The following is a 23,937-nucleotide window of genomic DNA, read 5'->3' on the forward strand; positions in this document are numbered from 1 at the left end:
TATGGTCTGAATTGATCAATATAATTAATAAATTATAGATTAAAAATATAGATTAATAAAATAGTAAGTATAGCCATAGTGACTCCATCTTTATGGCTCCCATGTGAAACTGTTATATAGCTTGTTTTTAAAAAGTATTTAAAAAATTGTTTTTCTGTGCTTCATACATCTGCAAATGTGCTTGAACCCAGGATGTACAACCACAACTGTGCGCGACCCCAAGACGTGGTTGTCTGACTCTGCTCTGCTCACTGCTTTTTTCAGCCCTTGGACCCTGTGCTTGCAATTTGCAGATTCCATAGGATATGGTTTTCTTCCTTAAATACTGGAACCACAGACAGCCTGGCGCGCTTCTATCAAAATGCCGTTTGGACATGACAGAAGCGTCCCTGACCAGGAAAACATAAATAAAATAAAATTCTTTGATTTGTTTCAAATTCGGACTTAGTGTGTTTTCTGAGTGGTCACCCCAGAACTCAACTTGAAATCATGGGGATTTCAGTTATGCCCCACCATGCTTCTTTTCTTTTTTTAATGGTTCTGGACATTGAACCCAGAACTTCAGACTTGAACTACTTTAAGGCATGACCCATGCTAAGTTGTGGAATCTAGCCTATCCAGGAAGATATTTGCATTTAACCTTGTCTCCTATTCACCTTGATCATATCAATTTATTAATTGTATGTGCCTGATTATTCATGAAGGTAAATGATATAATATCAATTACTTTAAAATTTTATTTAATTTTTCTGCTCTCTGGTCTTATCAAGAGGAATCTTGAGCTTTGAACTGTGAAACAATACCGAAAGCAGCAAGGTCCAACCCAAACAAAATGTGAGTCACAATTGTAATGGAAGATTTTTCTAACATTCAAATTAAAAATTAAAAGCTGGGTGCAGTTCACACCTGTAATCCCAGTGACTTTGGAGGCTGAATCAGGAAGATCACAGGTTCAAAACCAGCCTAAACAACAGAGTGAGGCTTAAGCAATATATGCAGAATAATATCATTTGTGACCAATATAAAATTATTAATGAAGTGTATACATTTTTGAAGATATATCTTCAAAACTCACTCTGTTTTAAGCCCCCAACAGATCTCAATTCACAGTAGTCAAATTCCAGCTTGCAGAGGTCTGGCTCCCCTGACTTCAGAGAGTAGACCCTGACCTCCTCCTTTTCATGCCACAGGGAAAGAATTCACTCCCTCAGTAATACCTCTCCTCAGAAACAAAGCCCAGGAGAGACACTATCTTCAAAAAGAGTAAGGCATTCTGACAAGAAGTATCCAGAGTAAGCCATTATTTCTCCCACTACTTTTCACCTGATGCAAGGGCAAAAAGGCATTTCCCTTTCAGATACCACACAGCAAAAAAAAGGAAGATGGGTGTCCTAGCAGGTGGGGGTCACATGCATTTAGATCTCTGAACAGTTAGGCTCTATTTCGAGATTAAAGAAAATCTTATTTTGCAAATTGGACTTCATGGCCAGGCTGTGGTGTCAGTGTCCTCCTGTGGTATGGGCACTGTGGGAGCTATTACAAGAAGGAATAAACCTCAAACCATAATAATTTCTATGAAATCCTGCTGATATTTAATTTTTTCCAGTGGTTGATGGACCTTTATTTATTTATATGTGGTACTGAGAATTGAACCCAGTGCCTCACACATGCCAGGTAAGCGCTGTACCACTGAGCTTCAACCCCAGCCCCTGCTGACATTTTTTGTAAAAATCTTGTTGACAAGGAGAGAACCTATTACGATTTTGATTGGGGGATTTTTTTTTTGGGGGGGGGGGCTATATCATATCCCTATTCTCATTAAATTTTAAGAATTTGTTTTTTGTACTAGAGATTGAACCCAGAGGCGCTTAACTACAGAGCCACATCCCCAGCACTAAGATATTTTATGTTTAGTCAGAGTCTTGCTAAATTGCTTAGGGCCTCACTAAATCGCTGAGGCTGACTTTGAACTTATGATCCTCCTGGCTCAGCCTCCCCAGCTTCTGGGATGACAAGAGTGTTTCAGCAGGCTCCGCGATGCTAAGAACTTTTAAAATTTCTTCCCTGTTTTCCTCTCTTACCCGTTAACCCTTTAAAGTGCTCTGTTCAATCTCCACTCTTAACATAGTGTCTGTGGCTGGGCGCCCACAGATCGCCACAGGGCTGGATTTTAAATCTGAAGCTGCTGGTATTTGACACGAGCACCCTCACCCCCAGGCACTCCTCCAAGCAGGGGCTGCGGGACCTGACCAAGTCCCCTGAAGCCCCCTCTATTCTCTGACGCGTCCGGGTGGCGAACCCCAAGGCCTCCTGGGAGCGGCCGGGCGCAGCGGCGGTGCTCAGCGGCAGTGGCGCAGGCCGGTGGCATCATCAGGGGGTGCAGGTCTGCCAGCACCTGGCGGGTGGTGATGGCACCTCTTAAACTCCTCCCGTGGGAGCGGCTGCGGGGATCCGCGTCCACTGCGGACCGCGCTTTGGTGCTGGGCTCGCGTCAATTGCAAGGCGAGAGCCCGTTGCGTCCTGCGCAGGTTGGAGAAGGTCAGGAACACTCCGGACCACCCTGCTCTCCGTGACCTCTTGCCCTTAGCAGGCTGTGCTGGGTTGAGCTTGGTCACTGACCCCAGAGCTGCTGCACTTGCACTCCTGTGTGGTGGAGCGGGCTGGGACTTCACGTTCCCAGCCCCAGTGGGGCCTGAGAGGGACAGCCTGGATCTTCCCGGGGTGAGGGGCGCTGGGAACAGCGGTTTGTGCAGTTTGGAGATATTCCTTCCCGGGTGCATTTGGGAACGCATAGGGTGATCACTCAGTCGCAGCTGGTTTGGCTGTTCTCTTTCTCCGTCTGCGTTTCTCCTCTGACACCCCGCCCCCCCCGTCCCCTCCCAAGGCACCGCCTCCCCCACCCCCGCACCTCGCCTCCCCCCCCCCAGTCCCCCCCAGCACCGCGTCCCCGCCCCCGTAGCTTCCTGTGAGCCCTGGAGCAACACTGAACCACTGGCCTCCTCAGAAATCCGATTCCAAAGTTCTGCCGATTGCACAAAGTCCAAGTGATCAATGAGGCTGTGAAGGTACTTTTGGCAGAGATGGGTTGGGCTTCTGTGTAGTCAGTGAAGGAACCGTCCTTGTCCAGAGAGGCTGGGTGATGGACTCATTTGTCTGTTTTTCTTTTTCTTTTTTTACTTTCGAGACCATTTTGAGGACAGGGTTGTGATAGAGATGGGGATTCCTTTAAGTGGAGTGGCACGTTGCAGCTCTTAATGGGGGACCTAGCAGCTGACCACCAATTTCTTTCTGAGTTCTTTTCTGATGAATTTGAAGAATGATGAAATCCATGGATAACAATGGAAGGCAAGTGTGAAAGGAGTAAGTGAGAAGAAAAGAGAGAGAAGTCTTGCAAGGCAAAAGGGAACCTGGTAGTAGTTTTTTACTTACATGTACTAGTCTAGGGGTTATGTCTCTTCTGGGTAGGGACAGTGATCAGAAACTGTGCTAAACAGGTATTGTAAAATTACCAAGGCAGTTGGTTAAAATCTGTGTGAAATAATCATTGGAAAATTATTGAGGCTATTAGCTGTGCCTTTTTAGCCCTTGAGTTTGAACTTACCTGTAACCTCCATTTGAGTCAGCCCCTACTTCCATTTTCCCATGCTCTGGGATAGAGGCTTGGCTGGAATGTTTGTAATGTTTCTACAGGCTGACTTCATGGAGTAGCCTTTGCATTAGGAAGAAAGAAAGAAAGAAAAAAAAAAACCCTTAAATTTGGGCTCATTATCCTGACAGCCTGACCATTTTACTCTCTATCTAATTCCATGGAGCCCGAGAGAATAGATTTTGGGGCCCATTGCTACAGAAGAGGAATCAGGTGGCTGATGATATGTATAAAGCCTGGGAGGAAGGCTAAGGATTGCTCTGAAAGCCTCTTCTTGGGGCACTTGGTGAGAGGTGCCAGGAGAAGAGGCAGGGCTCCTGACCTGCCAGATTGTGACCCATCATTGTTCAGCAACTGTTTTCCCACATAGTTTATTGAGGCAGAATTGATATATAATAAATTGCACACCTTTAGGTTGTGCCCTAAGGCACCTTCAGTACAACGAGGATAATAAATGTATGCATTCTCCTCAGCAGTTTCCTGCTCTCTCTTTTTTACCTTCTTGCTTACAAGGAACTACTGCTTTTCTCACTATAAATAAATTTTAACATATTACATAATCATACACTCTCTATGTTCTCATCCATCTTCTAGCAGTTTTTTTTTGCAGTGTCACCCTTTGTGTATATCAGTTCCTTTTCAGTGATGAGTATTTCTTTGCATTTATTAAAGTTGTCTACCCATTCACTTGGTCCCACTTGATGTACATGCAGAATTCAGCTCTCATCAGCACAGTAGCTGCCAACGTTTCCCCATAGTCTTTGTGTAGAACTGTACTTGCATTTCTCTTCCTGATGCCAGGAGTGGAATGTGTGGACCATGAGGTGGCGGTGCACTTAAAGAACCTGCCAAGCTGTTTGCCAAAGTGGAACCCTTTACATTCCTGCCACAGTGTAGACCGTCCCTGCTGCTCCACATCTGCTTTCAGAGCAATCCTTAGCCTTCCTCCCAGGCTTTATACATATCATCAGCCACCTGATTCCTCTTCTGTAGCAATGGGCCCCAAAATCTATTCTCTCGGGCTCCATGGAATTAGATAGAGAGTAAAATGGTCAGGCTGTCAGGATAATGAGCCCAAATTTAAGGTTTGTAAGTGTCTTTTCCTTGTATTGGGACGTGAGCCCAGGGCCTCATGCATGTTGGGACATGCTGTGCCACTGTACCACATCCAACCCCCTTTTTCTTGAGCCCAGTGGGGAAATATGTTAAAATCACCATCTCTGTGGTTCCTGGGCTGGATTTCAAGCTTGTAGTACATGGTGGTAGGACCAGGACCCTCTGCCAGAGGATACTGGGTGTGGGTAAGGCTGCCTTCCTCTAGGACCTTCACCTTGGCTCTTGAATCTCTCACATGGTCCCTCTAGATACCAGTGGATGCTACCCACCCAGACTTCAGTGCAGAACAAGCCCTTGCAGAGGTTGTGACTAGCCACCATTCTCTTACTCATATGTCAAACTCTATTTTTTTTTTTTTTGTACCAGAGATTGAACACAGGGGCACTTTACCACTGAGTCACATCCCAGCCCTTTTTAAAAATTTGTTTAGAGCTGAGTTGCTTAGGAACTGGCTAGGTTGCTGAAGGTGGCTTTGAACATGTGATCCTCCTGCCTTAGCCTCCCGAGCCCTTGGGATTGCAGGTATGCACCACCACACCCAGCGCAGGCTGCACTGTTCATGAGCCGAGGCCTCTGGATCTCTTCCTACCGATGCTGGCCTTCTGGGTTCTCAGTAAGCAGCAGGGGGCGTGGCTGCCATGCTCTAGGCAGTGAGCAGAGCTGTCGCACTTCCACCTGCACTGAGCGTCCCCACACTGTGTGCTGCCGACCCATGTCACCTCCACAAGGAAGACACGGGCACAGATAGCAGGGGACACAGTCTCGAGTAGGGCTTACTTCTAGCTCAGGGGAAGAGAGGCATCAAGCCTGGGTTTCAGAGGATGGCTTAAAGGAACAGGCAGGAGGAGACTCAAGGGAAGGGAATATGAGACAGCACCCCTGCTCGTGAGGGCCAAGTGGACTGGGTCTGCAGTATGGCTGTGGAGGGAACGGCAGGGTGGGGCAGCAAGAGCCCTGGATGGCTCTCCCCCACACCCCGCAACATCAGGTTCCACTTACTTCTCATAAAAGTAAGCAGGCCTCCTTCTCCTCCAGAGGGCCAGATGGAATCCCCAGTCAATAGCCCAGCAGGCTGCCAGGGTCAAGGGGACCGATACATCCAAGTTGAGGTTCTGCTAGTCACTTGTACTTGGTGCTGGAAGGGCCCAGGCAACCTAGGAGAGGCAGACCACAGTTAGTTATAGCCCAGCCCAACTCCTCACATCAAGGCAATGTGATGTGAGGAGTTGGGCTGGGCTATAACTAACTGTGGCTTTACCATTTGCTTTTGTTTTTCTAACTATAAAATAAAGTCATGTTGCCATTTAAAAGACATAAAAATGCAGAAGGTTACAAAGAACACAAAAGTTCTTCCATCCTACCAAAGTATTTCTTTGTACATTCTTTCACTTTTTCTAGACATACAAACTCATAGATGTTGTTAATCCTTAAAGATACATTCACACTAAGTGATTTAATACAAATACATCATACCAGATGTAGATCTTTATAGGGTCCAGTTGTGCACTATCCTGTGGACTTAACAAGACTTCTCCACCTCAGCACTGTGAACCTTGGGATAGGCCATTCCTGCCATGGGGGGCGTTCTGTACACTGCAAGATCGTTAGCAGCTCTGAGGCCTCTATCCACTTAAGGCTGAGAGCAAACCTCCTGCAACTGTTTTGACACTCAAAAATGTCTCCAGAAATTGTGAAATGTTCCCACAAAGGGCAAAATCACCCCTATTAGGAATTACAGCTCTAGAGATATGAGAGGAAAACAAGTTCACTGATCTTAGGTGTCTTGCATCTAACCATCAGTTTCCAGGAGTGGCTGGAGGGACTTACATCCATTTTATAGATGATAAATTGGGGCTAAGTTCACGATGCCAACAAATAGAATAGGTCCTGAACTCAGCCTCCCTGCAGGGACACAATTCACAAACACACCAAGGGAAGGGGTCCCTGCAGGTGTGCAAAGGTCTGAGCCTGCTCTCTGTGCAGTCTCTTGGGCTTCAGACTCAGCACTCATCTCGTTCTTCTCCTCTGTGCCAACCCAATCACTTTTGCTCTTACTCCTTTTGTAGGCTGAGGGAGCCAGTTATGCCTACAAAAATAAACACATAAGCAAATAAATAAATAAATAAATAAATAAATAAATAAATAAATAAAATTCTTCCTTCTCCCAGAAAGTCTCCCTAAAGTCATGGGAGAGACAACAATCACACTGAGACAGAAGAAAGGCTTAGGGTTCTGTTGGTGGTAGGGGACTGAGAAGGCAGGAGAAGTCATGTGTGGCAGGCTGTGACAGGCAAGCAAGGAAACTAAGAGAGGAAATCCAGGCTCTGTTAGCAGAAAGACTTCCACTGTTCAGCATAGTGATTTCCAACCATGCTTTAGAATTCTCCCAGATAGAAAAATTTCAACAAAACTTCTTGGAAATGAACATAAGGTTGCTATTGCCTTCATTTCCCAAGAAAGCATTTTTTAAAAAATGCCCCATACATAATCATTATTATCTTATGAAAGAGGCTTTTCAAATTGGAATAGAAATCCAATGTTTAAAAATGAAGTAGGCAGTGAACAAATGTGCAATTACATTTCACCATACAATCGCACAAGCTGGCATATAAGGAACGCAACTGTAAAACTCTCACAAGTTCGCACAGACTGCCCTGGGAAGAAAACTGCAATCGGGGCCTGGTGCCACCTAGTGGTCAGAAGCGGTTTTGCTTTCATACAGTCCACAGAGCCTGGGAAATACTTGGCTGTTCCACCCGACTCTTTGATTTATTTAACACTCACAAACACTATGGGCATGAGTGAATAATCACTTGTCATGGTTTGTAATTATACTCTTTTACATACATAGGTAAGTACTACCATTTTGAATGGGTAACAAGTTACAATTTATAAACTGTTAAAATCATAATTTACACTAGTGAGTTTTTGGTATGCATTTATCACTAAACAGAATTTTGGATTTGTAACAAGTCCACTTCATGGTGTGAACATAACCCTTTATGCTCTGCCACTGTGGCTTATTTTAAATCTGACGTGGTTTGTTCCCTTTTCTCTTCTTTCCTGCCCATCACTAACCTTCGGGAAGGCAAGGTCAGCCTTCTTCCCATCCTAGGCAGTTCTCTCTCCTTGAGCTCATACTCAACAGGAATCTAGAAATTCAGACTTCAGGAACAGCACCAAAAGACCTAAGAAACAGCTATCTCGAAATTTATAAGTGAATTATAACCCCTGATAAGGCACCCTGCAATGGAGCCTTTGTAAAGCCCTCTGTTCCCTCCAATGGGCAGAATCACAGTCTCTGGGACAGGAATCCCCTGAGTTTCTCCTTTGCTAACAGGTCAATAAAACTTTTTCCCTTTTTTCAAAATCATGTCCTCATTATTCGATTGGCTTTGGGGGCAAGGACTGAGCTTGGATCACAGATCCCTCTGCAGGGCTGCACCACGTGCAACATGACAGCCTTCCTCAAGGGAGAGCAATGGTGTGTAAAGGAAAGAGGTTCTACAGGAGGTAACGAAGACCACTGGTCACAGGACTACAGGGGTAATCATAAAATCACTGTTTCTTATTCTTAAAATTATTTTAACAATAATGCAACAATAGTGTAAATAATGGCATCATTAGGAATTTCTGGAAATGAAAGATACAAGTGGCCGCACAACATTGTAAGTGAACCTAATGTCATAGAATTATGCACTTGAGAGTTATAATGGCAAATTTTATGTTATACTGTGTGTTAATAGAAACACACAGTATGGAGCAGATGTGGAGCAGCAGGGACAGTCTACATTGTGGCAGGAATGTAAAGGGTTCCACTTTGGCAAACAGCTTGGCAGGTTCTTTAAGTGCACCCCCACCTCATGGTCCACACATTCCATTCCTGGGCAATAGGAAGAGAAATGCAAGTACAGTTCTACACAAAGACTATGGGGAAACGTTGGCAGCTGCTGTGCTGATGAGAGCTGAATTCTGCATGTACATCCAAAGGGAACAAGTGAATGGGTAAACAACTTTAATATATACAAAAAATTTTCAGCACTAAAAAGAGAAGAACTGAGACACATAAAGTATACAATTTCAAAAAATTCTAGAAGATGGACAAGAACATATAGAATGTATAATTATGTCATGTATTATAAATTTATTTATAGTGAGAAAAGCAGTAGTTTCTTTTTTTGTTTGTTTTTGTTGTAGATGAACACAATACCTTTATTTTATTTTTTTATTTTTATGTGGTGCTGAGGATTGAACCCAATGTCTCACACGTGCAGGCAAGTGCTCTAACACTGAGCTACAACCTCAGCCCAAGCAGTAGTTTCTTGCATACAAGAAAGTAATAAAGGAGTGGAAGAAAACTACTGTTGAGAATGGATACACTTATTATCCTGGTTTTTCTGAAGGTTCCATTGGGTGCAACCTAAATGTGTGCAATATATTATAAATCAATTATACCTCAACAAATTATGTGGGAATAACCCTGATAAATTATATAATACAAGTTCAAACAAACAAAACAAAACAAAACAAGAAACCAAGGAACTAAAATAAGATTTGAGTAGAAAGATATCAAGGACAAAATAAATATTTCTTTTTTTAAAAAATATTTGTTTTTAGTTGTAAATGAACACAATATCTTTATTTTATTTGTTTATTTTTAGGTGGTGCTGGGGATCGAACCCAGGGCCTTACACATGCTAGGCAAGAATTCTACTGCTGAGCCACAACTGCAATCCAAAATAAATATTTCTAAACAGAGAAAGATATTTATGTACAAACAAGCCACTGTGAGTACCAGAACATGGTAAAATGTAATGAACACAGAAGCTGGGGCAACAGAGTTTCCGCTAGGGGTCAAGGCTATTTTATTGTAATAGCAAAATACTTCTGCCCTTTTCATTCTAATTCTCTCAAAAGTATACAGTTGACTTTGCCCCAGGCTACAGGAAACAAGGTGAACATACAATGTAGAAAGGGGAATCTAGGTGCCTTCTAATTAGCCAAACAGCAAGATTTGCAGAACTGTAAAATAATGCCAGTCTTTCCATTGGTATTTTTTGTTATCAAAACATATTTTACTAAAAATACTATGTGGGGTAACCTGTAACAGTTTAAAATATTTTAGGTATATCTAGTATTTTTTAAGTTCTCAGTTTTAATTCTAAACAGGGAAAATATTGAAAGATACCACAATATAAAGTAAAGCTCTGATATGTTTTATCACTATTTTTTTATTCTAAAATTTTTTAGAGTTTCTTCTCTGTTTTCTTCTACTATCCATGCATCACCAAAACTGTATTGTTCAATTCTATTCAATATTAAGATTGTACCTCATGATCAAGTTGGTTTCAATCCAGAGATGCAAAGATGGTTTAATGTACACAAACCAATAAATGCAATTCACCACATTAAGAGCAAAAAACAGGGGCTGGGGCTGGGGTTCAGCGGTAGAGCGCTCGCCTAGCACATGCGAGGCCCTGGGCTCGATCCTCAGCACCACATAAAAATAAATAAATAAAATAAAGATATTGTGTCCAACTACAGCCAAAAAATAAATATTAAAAAAAAGAACAAAAAGCACATAGTCATCTCAATAGATGTAGAAAAAGCATCCGGCTAAGTGCAGTGCCTGTTCATGTTTAAAATACTAGAGGAAAATAAGGATGGAAGGAACTTATGTCCACATGATAAAGGCTATCTATGAAAATCCCAAGGCCATCATTATACTGAACAGGGAAAAACAGGAAAAAAGGAAGCATTTTCTTTAAAATCTGCAACATGACAAGTTCATTCATTCTTAGCACTCCTATTTAATATAGCATTAGAAATTCTAGCCAGAGCAGTTAGACAAGAGAAGAAAATAAAAAGGATAAAAATAGGAATGGAAGAGGTCAAATTATCACTTGTTCATGATATGATTGCATACTTAGAAGGTTCAAAAGGCTCCAGCAGAGCACTGCTAAGCTAACAAGTTCAGCAACGTTGCAGGTTGCAAAAAAAAAAAAAAAAAAAAAAATATATATATATATATATATATATATATATATATATATATATATATCATTGGTTTTCCAGAAGGGGCACAGAGTCTCAAGCACCAGTTCTTTGGGGGATAAATCTTGGCTTTGGAAGTAAATAGATGGCACCCAGTTTTCATCTCTACCACTGACCATCATGGCGATTGGAATGAACTGACTCACTCTGATGTGCGGACAAACAAGGCAAGGCACCAAAGGTAGCAGGAAACAGTTTTATTTGGCTGCAGCTAGGTTCAGAGGGCACAGCTTTTGCTGTAATCAATCAATCCCCTGAACCCCGAGTTCAGAGAGTTTCAGAGTTTTATACCCAGCATATAAAGGGAGGGGCTCAGAAGTTCACATAAAAGCAGCTTTTTCTTTCACTGTTCTGGGCATGTTAACCCTTCAAGGACAACACCTGAGAAGGGGAGAGCTTCTTCTCCCCTTTCTTTCCTCCCCCTGCCAGCTGTTACCATGGAGCCCATTTGTAACTTATCTTAAAAATGTAGACATCTTTGTGAAGCCCCAGTTCAAGGCCAGAGGCCTTATTTGCACATTTCTTCAAAATACTATACTGGATATGTTTGTGAAAAACTAGTAAGGGGTGTCCAGCACCTGGAGTGCTGGTATCTTCTCGGCCAGTGGCCAAGTAAACAGGGCGATGCGAAAATAGAAGTTTATCTACATTGAACTCTTTTGCAAGGACTCTTTTGCTGACAGTCCTAAAATTAATCTGGGTGAAGATCTGGAAAGGCCCAGTTAAGACTTTTTGGTGGAGAAAAGGTTGCCACTTCAATTCCTATGTTACTTCATGCCTCATGGTTATGAATTGTTTTTTTTTCTATTAAAATACCCTTGTCATTTTTTAACCTTTCTCTATCTGTAATTCATGCATACTACTAGCTTCTGTCAGCATTTATTTTATTCAAATTTATACATGTATATGTGTGTGTTACCATTATTTTTTATTCTTTTTGATGTTTTCATTATAGCTCATATTTGGAGATAATTCCCTACAAGTGTATTTAGATTAATTCCTTGCACTTCAGTCTGAGAGTGTGTTCCATCAATGCATTGTGGCCACCTTACTGCAATCTCCTCCTAGAGGAGAGTATTACAAACCCACTGAGCTGAAGCAAGCTGCATTGGCCTTCATGCCTCTTTGTAGATATGTTCCATGGTAATATTTTCACAAGGGAGATTTAAATGAATCCTTTGATCTATGATTTAAAAATACTGTCTTACTCTTTGACATCCTATACTTTCTTATTTAATGATTCAAATTGTCCATTTTTAGCATTGTAGTTATACATTGTAGTCCTCTCCAGTTTCCATATCACGCTTTCTATCACCATGCCTGTGGGTGCATTGTACCTGTTTTCAAATTTCTCTTTTCATGAGGAAATAAAATATATTGTTGTTTCTTGGTTTTCTTAATTCAATCCTTAGTCATTTCCCAAAGATTTTCCAGGAACTTCCCACAAGCTCCAGAGGCATACACTTGAGGTTATTAGTCCCACTGGAGAAGAGCACTAGGTGCTGATCTAGTGCTGATGTTCTGAGTTAAGACTTAAGATGCTTAAAAAAGCATGGGTCATATGGTTTAGTGGAGGCATTTTGACTTTGAAATCAGACAAAGTGGATTTCAAATGCCAGCCCAAATTGCTCAATAGTTATGAAGCTTTGGACATGTTCCTTTATATTAAACAGTTATATGAACCTCATTTGTAAGATAATGCAGAATGATACTGAGGGTCAAAATGTAGGCAATTCTTCAGCCTTAATGTATCCACAACCTTGAAGATTTTTTTACTCCTATTCTTGTCAAAGCACAGAATCTCTTTCCCAAACGTTGAATCTGGGGCTTTCCTCATTTTATTATGGCCCATATAAAGATGTGATCATGAAAGTGTATTAGTTGGGTACCTAGGATCAAATTTCCTTGAATGCTTTTTTTTGATTTATAAACCTGTAATGTCTATGAGACAAAGCCATATTAGCCTTAGAGGATGTGATATCATGAGGAGGAGGATCAAGGTGCTCCAGGGACAGCCAGCTCTCCCTCTGAAATTCAGTAACCTTATTAACAATCAACCATCCATAGGCAGCATTCAGACCCCAGCTGAGCCCAACCTAGATGGATGATCAGCCCAATCATGAGTGAAAGCATTTTAGAGTATTTTTATTCATGATTACTAACTAATACATTCATTCACTATAGACAGGCTGCCAAGATTCAATCACATGTGTCTTAGCAGTTATGCAGCAAACAAGAGGTGCCCTACTGGTGCTGATTTTCTTCTTTCCTAATTTAAAAGTTGAATTTCTTGGTAGATGGTATTGAAGTTTACAGAAATATAGCAGATATATATGCATGTGATTGGTGCTAAAACTCTCACGGTTCCCGTACCACAGGAGGAAACAGCCTGGCCATTAGGTCCAATTTGCAAAATAAGATTTCCTTTAATCTTCTTGAAATAAAGCCTAACTGTTGAGGATGACACCCATCTTCCTTTGTTTGCTGTGTGATATCTGAAAGGGAAATGGCTTTGTGCCCAGCATCACGTGAGAAATAGTGGGAGAAAGGGTGGTTTACTTTGGACACTGACCACTAACTCCTAGTCAGAGCTTCTTGCTCTTTCTGAAGGTAGTGTCTTGCCTGGGCTTTGGCCTCAAGCAGGAATATTGGTAAGGAAGTGTATTCTTTTCCTTTGGCATAAAAAGGAGGCTGTCAACACCTTCTTCTCCCTGAAGTCAAGGGAACTATAAATCTGCAAGTTGGAGTGTGTTTGCTGTGAGTTGAGATGTGTTGGGGACTTAATATACAGTGAATTTTGAAGGTATAGCTCCACATATGTATGCCACTTTGTTAAAAAATTTATATTGGTCACATATTCTTCATATATTGTTTAGGCCCTTACTTAGTTCCTGAGGCTGGCTTTGAACCTGTGATACTTCTGCGTGAGCCTCCCAAGACGCTGGGATTAAACCACCACAAACATGTTTTTTCAATTTTTAATTTGAATGTAAGAAAATCTTCAATAACACTGTGATTCACAATTTGTTTGTGTTGGACATTGCTGCCTTAGGGTATTGTTTCCCAGTTCAAAGCTCAAGCTACCTCCTGATAAGACTAGAGAGCAGAAAAGTTAAATAAAATTTTAAAGTAATTGATACAATATTATTTACATTCATAAATAATACATATAAGTAATTAATAAATTGATAGGATCAAGGTTGATATCGGACAAGTTAAAATGCAAATTTCTTCCCGAATAGTCCCAATCCCGCTACTCAACAGAAGCCATGCCTTAAAATAGCTGCAGGTTGAAGGTCTGGGTTCAATGTCCATAACCTCTAAATAAAAAGAAAATAGGCATGTGGGGCATGACTGAAATTCCCAGGATTCCAAGTTAGGGGCCAGCCTGGAAACTTAGAAAGTCCTTGTATCAAAGAAAAAGAAAAAAAAAAAAGATAAAAGGATTGAGGACTTTACCCATTAACAGACTGTCCTTGGGATAAATCCCTAGAACTGGAGGCAAAAGACAAGAAAACCAAAGGGTCCCCAAGAACTTGCCATTCTGTTCTCATTCATCCTTGGTTGGGTGCAATCTACTGTCACTCAGAGCGTTGGCTCAATGGGCTCCGTTCTAGGGGGCGGGCCTTGAAGGCCTGCCCAATCAGGGGCACATGGGTGAGATCTGTCCAATCCAGCGCAGAGCCCGTGAGGAGGGGGCGGGCTTTTGATATCCGGGGCCTGTGGTCCCCGCAGCGCGCAGCTGTCCTGACGTGTGTTCACGTTCACTCCGCTGTGCTTCTGCTATCCGCGTCGCTCTATCAAGAGGCGCTAGGGACCCACCGGAGAGCGCTGCGCTCCCGACCGCCGGGAAATGGTGAGTGAGCGGGGGCGTCTGGAGCCCGGGCGCTGCGTGGAACTGGCAGGACTGGCGCGGCGGTAACCTGAAACGGTGGGTGGGACACCCCGTCCTCTCCAGTCTGCAGCCCCGAGTCCTCCTCAGGGCAGCGCCGCCCTCAGCCACCCTGGCCGTCCTAGCGGAGCGCAGGTCCGCCGCGGCGGGGACCCAGCCCCCTCTCGGGTCCCTGCGTGGTCGCATCGGCCCTGACTGAAGCCCTGTCTGGGCAGCAGCCTGCCAGCAGCCCGACCTCGACCCAGCTGTGCGGTGAGACCAGGGACCATCCTCCGGAAGGGTCCACCTCTGTGCGTGGTGTTCCTGCGTGAGGATGGCTGGGGTCTCCTTCTGAGCCTCCAGAATGTGCGGGAAGCAGCACGTCCAACCCAGAGGAGCCTGTCCTGCAGCCTGGCTCTTTATAAATGCCTAAGTTATAGATAAACTCCTAGGTTTCCAGCTCCCTGTCCTCATTGCAATGCTGAATTCTCGTCTCCAGGTTGTGAACTATTTGTCTCCCATGCTACATTTCAAATGGACACATCATTTTTCCTAATTATCCTCCAAGTGCTGAATGGCACTTTTTAAAGATTTTGTTTTCTGTTTTGAGCATTTTTCATGAGAGGAAAGTAGAGAATTTCTTGACCATTTGGGGAAAGAAATGTGTGTGCTTTACGCTGTGTGTTTCCTCTACAAAAACTTACCACAATTTTTTGAGTTGAGATTTCTTTTTGCAGACATCAGTGTGTGATATGTCCTCACCCCACCCTCCCATCTTTTCCTGGCCTTGGGTTTCAGAACTGCCTGACACAAGGTGTCAGAATTCCATGTCTAAATCCTCTTGGAGTGTCTAGTGTACACCATTCCCTGGGTCTTGTGCTCCCAGAGAGGAGTTGGAGGTTGGAGGGTGGAGCCTCTCAGGGGAGTAGCTGAATGTTCTGTTTCCCATTTTTTTTTTCTTTTTAAATCTAAAAGGCATTTCAGTGTTTCTTTTATTAGTTACTGTGAGTGTTGTAGGGACAGAGGAGGCAAGGCACCGAAGATAGCCAGAAACACTTTTGTTTGGTTGCAGCCAGGTTCAGAGGGCACAGCTTTTGCTATAATCAATGAGTCCCCTGAACCCTGGGTTCAGGTAGTTTCAGAATTTTATACCCATCATGTAAGTGGAGGGGCTCAGAAGTTCACAGTCTGCAGAAGTTCACATAAAAGCAGCTTTTCCTTTCACTGTTCTGGGCAAGTTAACCCTTCAAGGACAACACCTGAGAAGGGGAGAGCTTCTCCCCTTTCTTTTCTCTCCCTGCCAGCTGTTACATGGAGCCCAATTGGTAACTTCTCTTATCTTAGAAATGTAGATATCTCTGTGAAGCCCCAGCTCAAGGCCAGAGGCCTTGTTTACACATTTATACAAACTACTATACTGGATACATGTTTTTGAAAAACTAATAAGGGATGTCTAGCACCTGGAGTGCTGATTTCTTCCCAGCCAGTGGCCGAGTAAGACTGGGCAATAGGAGAATAGGAAGTTTATCTACATTGGACTCTTTTGTAGAGACTCTTTTGCTGACAGTCCTAAATTCACCCATGGTGAAGATTTCTGGAGAAGCCCAGTTAAGAATTTTCTGTGGAGAAAGGGGTTCCACTACAATTCCCCCCTTTAATGATGCTCCCCATAATTTAATCCTTTAAATTTAAGAACATCATTACCATTATCTTGGCTTAAAGCCTTATATAATGCCAAAACCTTAGTTGTTGTCATCCTTTCAACAGCAACTTCTGCAGTGGACCCAATAGTTTTAATGCACAGTGGAGCCAAACATGGGAGCAATAAACAGGTTAACAGCTGAATACCCACTATACCAGTTAAGGTTTTAAAATCTACCAAGAGTTGAAAACCATCTCCCAACAGCGTGTTTGGGACCCAAACTTTAATACCCTTATAGGTATGAACTTGCATGTGTTCTAGTTTTCTTGTGTTGTTGGCTTTATCCTTAATTGCTTATCTGTTGTCATCCACATGGATGCGACAATCTGAGCTATTGAACTCTCCACATATTTCTCTTTCCTCAGCCAGTAGGTAATCTAATGCCAAGTGGTTTTGATAGTTAGCTACTCGCATCTGGGTCTGTTGTGTGGCTAGGAGGTCAAAAGCTGTGGCAGTCTGATTAATAATGACTTCTAGCACAGCTTGTAAGTGAATAATTCTGTGTAGCATGTAAATAGGAGTTCTATTGCCTCAACTGCCATTTTGTGCCCAGGTAGGGGGATGAGAAGTGGCAGTAGTGCTCTGGGGTGGCCAGTTACCTTCATCCCAAGATTGGTGACCTCCTAAATCAAGTTCCTTCCCAAAGAACCTCTTTTTCTTTCCAGTTATTCATCTATAGCATTCCTCTGGTGAGACAGGTCCTAAATATATGTTTTACCACCTCTTGGTTACAGTAGATTGGCTTGACACATGGTTTACATGATCTCCACTGTTAGAATAGGAGTAGGGCAGAATCCCTTAAGGTTATCAAAGAAAACCAAGCTAAATGATAGAGAAACATTTTGGGTAGCATAGGTTAAACAGAATAAATTAACAAAGCCAAACTAATAACACCAGACAATCCCTAGAAAACTTATATAAGCAAGATAAAAAAAAAGTATAAGTGAAATTTTGTTACCCAGAGTCCAGTCAGTAGGAGTTACTGTTATCAAACCAGTAGTAAAAACCAAACAGAGAACTATGTATATATCTAGAAGCAAGGAGTGGCAATGCATTACAGTATAAGAACTATCTTAGAGGTTGAAAGAGTTCATTAGTCCTGGTGGGAAGTTTATCTTTCACCATGCATTCATCAGCCAGTCCCTCCTGTGTGGCTGAAACGGCTGTAATCTCCTCAAGCGTCAGCCGTGATTAGACCAGTCAGCTTCCAGAGCGACTGGAGCAGGGCTGTTGTCCTTCTGATCCTCAAGCTTCTCCAGTGCTCATTTTTTTTTTTTTTTTTCAGATGGTCAGCTTCAAAGGCATAGCAGCATCTGGAGAGTACTCCCAGTCTACAGCTGCAGGGGTGAGTCTGGTGTAATGAATCCAGGGACCTGTCTCTGTAAACTTTACTTTACTGCAGTTGGGTGGATAAAATAACAGTGAAAGGGCCCTTCCAAAGAAGTTTAGGGGTTGAATATTCCATTCTTTGACCCAGACTCAATCTCAGGCCTGAAGGAGTGTGCATCTGTGGTCAATCTTACTAGCAGTCTTTCTCTAACACATTGGTTGAGAACCTGTAAAGTTTTCACTGATGCCTAAAGCTGTAGTCTCAGGGTTAATTCTCCTTTCTTTCTTAAGTCTCCCAATAGTCCCCTAATAAGAGGGGGGGGGGGCTCATGTTCATTATCTTGTAAGGAGAGAATCCAGTCCTCCTAGTGGGAGTGGATCTAATCCTCAGCAGTATAATAGGGAGAAGTTCATCACAATGTAAGTGAATCTCCTGACACAGCTTACCCAATTGAGCCTTAAAGTCCTGTTCATCCTTTGAACTTTACCAGAAGTCTGTGGCCTATAGGCAGTATGTAACTTCCATCTGATGTTTAAACTTTTGGTCAGTAATTGTATCACCTCTGCCCAAAAGCTGGCCCATTGCCTGAGCCAATAGTTGTGGGACACCAAATCTGGGAATAATTTCCCAGAGAAGCATCCTAGTATCTCCCTAGCCTTTTCAGTGCTGGTGGGAAAGGCTTCCACCTAGTCAGAGTAGGAACACACAAAACCCAAAAGTTATTTATAGCTCCATGAGCATGGTAGTTCAGTGAAGTCTACTTCTAAGTCTTCAAAAGGTGCTCCTCCTATAGTTTGGATTCCTGGTGGAAGCTCGCCCCCTGACATGGATTGTTGTAAGCACATTATTTACAGATCATCTGGGATGATGTTTGTGAGCCAGGGGACATAGAAATTTTGACTCAGAACTGTCTCAAATGCTGTATGTCCAATGTGTTCTCCTGTGGAACTGTCTGATAAAGGCTGGGGCTAGAATCTCTGGGATGGCTATGCTGGCCATCAGAAAATCTCCACCATCCACCTGGGAGAAAATTTTCTTTTTCAGCCTTAAACCACTTACTTTCATGTTGGGAATATGTTGGCCCTCATTCTGTTAGATGATCAGTCAGGCAGAGTGGAGCATTTAAACCTGGGACTGGATTTTCTTCTTGTTTCTTGCAGACAGCTAACCTGGCTTCACTGTCAGCTCTCTGGTTGCCCTGAGCAACCACAGTGTTTCCCTTTTGATGACCTTGGCAATATATAATCACAACTTTCCTGAGAGCCCACAGTGCATCCAAAAGTTGAAGAATTTCTTGCCCATATATTATACTTTTTTTTTTTTTTTAAATCCTGAGTTAATTAGCCCCTTTTCCTTACATAAGACCCTATGAACATGAAGGGCAGCGAACACATATTTTGAATCTGTGTATCTATCCACACAGACTCCTGCTGTCAACTGAGGTGCTTGAGTTAAGTTTTGCTTTTTGTGCTGAAGTTCCCTGAGGCAGAGGTTATGCCTCAACAGTGGAGTCCAGAGTGACCATTGCATATCAAGCAAAATATACCCCATATTTTATAAAACTGCTTCCATCTGTGAAGTACTCCACATCAGGGTCCCTGAGGGCTGGTCTGCCAGGTCTGGTCTGCTGGAAAACATTTCATCCATGACTTCAATATAGTTGTGATCAGGTTGTTGTGGTCTGAGGAGCAGCAAAGTTGCTGGGTTTAAAGTCTGGATGACTTTAACATGGACACATTTACTAATGAGGGAATGGTCAATACCAGGATATGTTATGTAAAAACATATCCTGGTATTGACCATTCCCTCATTAGTAAATCAGTGTTGTCCTTTGTACTCTAACAATGTCAAAAGTGAATGAGGAACCCTGAAAACCAAAATTTTTGTCCCATATTCAGTTTATCAGCTTCCAACACCAGAAGATCTGTGGCTGCAAGGGCCCATAAACAAGGTGGCCAGCCTTGGGCTACAGAGTCCAGCTGTTTGGATAGATGTCCATGTCCCCAGCTCCTGAGTCAAGACTCCTATAGCCACTCCAGACTGTTCATGGACATAAAGAAAGTAAAGCTTTGTGAGGTCAGAGAGCCCTAGTCCAGATGCACTGGGAGTGTTTGTTTAATGTTCTCAAAGGCCTTTTGCTTAGTTGGCCCTCATATTAGAAGATTCCATCCTCCCCCCTTTGTGGCTTCGTAGAGGGGTTTTGCCATAACTGAAAGTTGGGGATCTGTATATGGCTTAATGCAGCAGCCCCCAAGAATTCTCAAGTCTGATGGCAGGTTGAAGGGACTGGAATTGAGCAGATCTCCTGTTTCTTTAGAGGCCCAGTTGCTGTTGTCTGTTCTGTTGCTCAGTCAGATGGTAACCAAGGTATTTGACTTTTTCTTGATAGCTGTGGGCTTTTAAGTCAGAGTTCAGTGCTGTCCCAAAGATGGTGTACTCAAGCCCCTGGGAGGAACTGTCATTTAGGGAAGGGAGGTGTACACAGAGCCTCTGGTGCAGGATTTTTTTGTTATCTCCCAGTGCAGGATATTGGCTGCTGGGATTCTCCAACTCTTAAATCTAATGCAAATCGTAGCAGAGATTGATGACCTGGGATATCATTTGTATAAAAGGCACTGATGTAAATCTCTCCATGGGCCGTTTGCCGAGGTTAGAGGGCAGGTTCCATGCAGGTCCTGGTGTGGCAGCCACATGGTGCCAACTTAGGTGTTGCTCTTTGACTGTGGGGCTTTCTCCTCTTGCCAGGTAGGAGCCTGCTCTAATTGTATATAGCGGCTGCCCCACTTATGTTTTTGTTCAGTATGCCTGGGTGCATGGGGCTCTGTGGCCCTTCCTGCTGGTAGCTCATAGCACGTGGCTTGGAGCCAGGGTGGAATGTCCTTTTGTAGTGAGTGCCCTATGGCCCACTATTAGCTGTTAACATGAATTTATTCCCAGTGTATTCTTGGGCTTGCACTGGCTGAGCCCTTGAGAGGCCCAGGGTCCCATGCATCCGATATATCTTTGTGTGTCTGCCATTTTCATCAATCATCAACTTCCAAGCAAGCGGGGAGAAACTGAAAGAGGAGGCTGGGGCCAAAGGCAGGGGGAAACATTTGCTCCCTCTCTGTTTAAGGCTTAGCTTTTGAGCATGGCAGTGGGTGCTTGCCTGCTGGGGCCACTTGAAGGCTTTGCTCTTTTTCTGGCCATGCCCCCCACCCCCCCTAAACATTTGGACCATTGGCTTTGTTCTAGTGAGACCCCCCCCTTTGAGTTACCTCTGGGTTTGTGGTGAGAGAAGCTATAAGGAGATTTATCCTCCTTTTTATCTTTTTGGTCTGCCTGTCTTTGAGCCTCTGGGTCTCAATGGATGAAAACCGTGGTGGCCACCTTAATCAGTTCATTGGCACACTTCTCAGTAAAACCCTCTAGTTTTTGTAATTTTTGGCAAATGCCACTTTGAGCCTGCCCCACAAAAGCTGCATCGACCACCTGTTGTTTGAGCCTCTCCATCTCTTCATGGACACACTTGTGCAATGGCTGCTACTCTTGCATAGTGCCCTTCTTCCTCTGGATACCTCTGGGTGGGGAGAGAGGTGGCAGCGGCAGTGGCCCAGACACTCAGCTCTGAGTCAGTTGGGCACATCTCTTTTGATCATTGCTGCCAGTTTCATAGGGCAGAGGAGCCTTAGGCAGATGTGGGGCTGAAAGAAATGTTCAGGGCTACCAAGGGTGCTAGAGTGAGATGCTGGAGCAGTGGGAGGCTTAGCTCAGCTCTGTTTGTCTGCAGATGACCTCCGGTTTAGGCTGGGGCTAGGGCTGGCTCTGATTCCTTCTAACTCTTGGGCACAGTTTGTTTTGTTCTCTTTTTCCCTTCTCTTAGACTTCCTATGAGGGCTTTTTGATATCTCTTTATCTTTAGACCTTCTTTTTTGTTGGGGCCCCGTCCTAGGTCTGGATAATAGGCTGACATTAGATCAGGCATGGCCCAGGCTTTCTCTATGTAGAGGGAGGATGATTTTTCCAGCTTATGAGCTCAATGGTGGTGAAAGGCTGGCATACAAAACTGCCTTGTCTTCCTCAGACATTTCCCTTCTGGTCAACATGGGCAGGTCCTTTATGCCCTTGTAGGGACATCTGGAGAGTTCTCATCTGGGTTGTGGCTCTGATCTTGGGACAAATCTCCCACCTTAATCTTGGGAGGTGAAAGAGTCTTTGGTTTTAGGAAGCCTTTGGCTCTGAGGGCATCACAGAGGAAGGAATAGCCAGTATTGGGGACCATCATTTGTTGCCTCTGAGGACGAGGGGGCTGAGGGGACAGTCTGCTGACCCAGTGGCCTTGGCAAAGTTGGGTAGAATGGCACATAAGGTGGTGGGTCCTCTTCTGGCTCACAGGAAAAATGTTTTCTTTCCTATTTTTTCCCTCTGTCAGGTTCTCTGTCTAGCTGCTTTCCACTAGGTCTTAGAGACCACTATGCTCCCCACTAACATCAGCTTGGACTGTCCATCTATACAGGCTCTCAACCAAGGGGACTGTTTCTGTACTATCTCTTGCCAGCAATCAATATAAGAGAATTGGTTTAGGGGTTCCAACCACAATCAAAAGGACCTCAGCAATGACTCTCTCATCTAAAGATCCTTCTGGTGGCCACCCCACACCTTATATGGGCCATTCTAATTCACAGAGATTATGCAACCTTTGTGGAGTGAGTTTCACACCACAGTTACCAGGAAAACCTTCCTAAAGGTTTCTAACACACATGTCAAAGGCTCAGTTTCCTTTGTGTGCCTCTTATTTTCCACATGTTGCACATTTAGGACAAGAGTCACTTCGTCCATCTCGGCCTTTCCCTTCACGGGGACTTAGGGCCCTCTAAGCCTTGCAGGTCGGTATCAACCCCCAACCTGGAGCTTTCACCTAGACGTTGGTTGGTGAAATTCTGCCATAGACTGTCTGAGGGGCCACGGAACCACGGATCAGGACTCTGTTTGCTTCGGCCCTCGGGTTGGGTCGGAACCCGTCCCTTTGTCCGTCTTATTCACATACTTTCACACACTTTCACACAGACATGGCCAGGACAGAATTTCTATACCGCCCAAATTCCAATAATTCCAAACCAAACAAAAAGGGAGTCCCGGTTTCCCCTCTGCTCGCTGACCCCGAACAGAAACTAAATTGGGCGACTCCCCGGGTTTGACTCCCCAGGTTTGTTTGAGCTTCAACCACTTTGGAGGGTACTTAGGACCCAACAGAGGTTGATCAAGCCTCTTTTCAACCTTCTTAGGCCTCTAAGGGGAATCAGGTGGGCTGCAAAAACAAATGGACCCTGGTCCTACCTGTTCAGCTGGGTGGTGCTCCAAAACCCTAATCTGGTTCCTGCTGCCTGTGGGCTCCGTTGTGCTCCGGGGTGGCAGCTCCAGGGCACCAGGTGAGTGGATCCTTCTTCAGGCCAAGATTTGCCTGTGTGCACTAAGGGGAAACACTGACCACTACCACCCTGGGGAAGCCAGTCCCTGGAGATAAGAGAGGCAGAACAGACATCCCTACCTCCTCTGTCCCATCTGGGTTGCCAAAAAAGTTGTATGGACAGATGAGGCAAGGCACCAAAGATAGCAGGAAACAGTTTTATTTGGCTGCAGCCAGGTTCAGAGGGCACAGCTTTTGCTGTAATCAATCCCCTAAACCCCAAGTTCATGTAGTTTCAGAATTTTATACCCAGCATTTAAGTGGAGGGGCTCAGAAGTTCACAGTCTGCAGAAGTTCACATAAAAGCAGTTTTTTCTTTCACTGTTCTGGTCAAGTTAACCCTTCAAGGACAACACCTGAGAAGGGGAGAGCTTCTTCTCCCCTTTCTTTTCTCCCCCTGCTATCTGTTACCATGGAGCCCAGTTGGTAACTTATCTTAAAAATGTAGACATCTCTGTGAAGCCCAGATCAAGGCCAGAGGCCTTGTTTACACATTTTCTTCAAACTACTATACTGGATAGTAGTTTGTGAAAAACGAGTAAGGGGTGTCCAGCACCTGGAGTGCTGATTTCTTCCCAGCCAGTGGCCAAGTAAGACTGGGCAACAGGAAAATAGGAAGTTTATCTACATTGAACTCTTTTGTAGAGACTCTTTTGCTGACAGTCCTAAAATCAGCCATGGTGAAGATTTTTGGAGAAGCCCAGTTAAGACTTTTCTGTGGAGAAAGGGGGTGCCATTACATAAATAGCACTAAAATGAAAATGAGAGCACA

General features: G+C 43.8%; 1 protein-coding gene across 2 annotated transcripts in view; it reads left to right on the forward strand.

The window, feature by feature from the left end:
• Positions 1-14,583: 14,583 nt before the first annotated feature.
• Positions 14,584-23,937, forward strand: part of LOC114103259 (zinc finger protein 678-like) — a 38,647-nt gene continuing 29,293 nt past the window's right edge. The window contains exons 1-2 of one of the 2 annotated variants that reach the window (XM_071601807.1): positions 14,584-14,672; positions 17,675-17,734. In XM_071601807.1, the coding sequence (XP_071457908.1) occupies positions 14,670-14,672; positions 17,675-17,734 (63 nt within the window). In that variant the 5' untranslated portion in view covers positions 14,584-14,669. Of the gene's footprint in view, positions 14,673-17,674; positions 17,735-23,937 lie in introns of those variants that run through there. The other variant, XM_071601808.1, reaches the window with a different exon arrangement.

This window comes from Marmota flaviventris, chromosome 14 (assembly GCF_047511675.1).
Source record: "Marmota flaviventris isolate mMarFla1 chromosome 14, mMarFla1.hap1, whole genome shotgun sequence".
NCBI classification, from domain to species: Eukaryota; Metazoa; Chordata; class Mammalia; order Rodentia; family Sciuridae; genus Marmota; species Marmota flaviventris.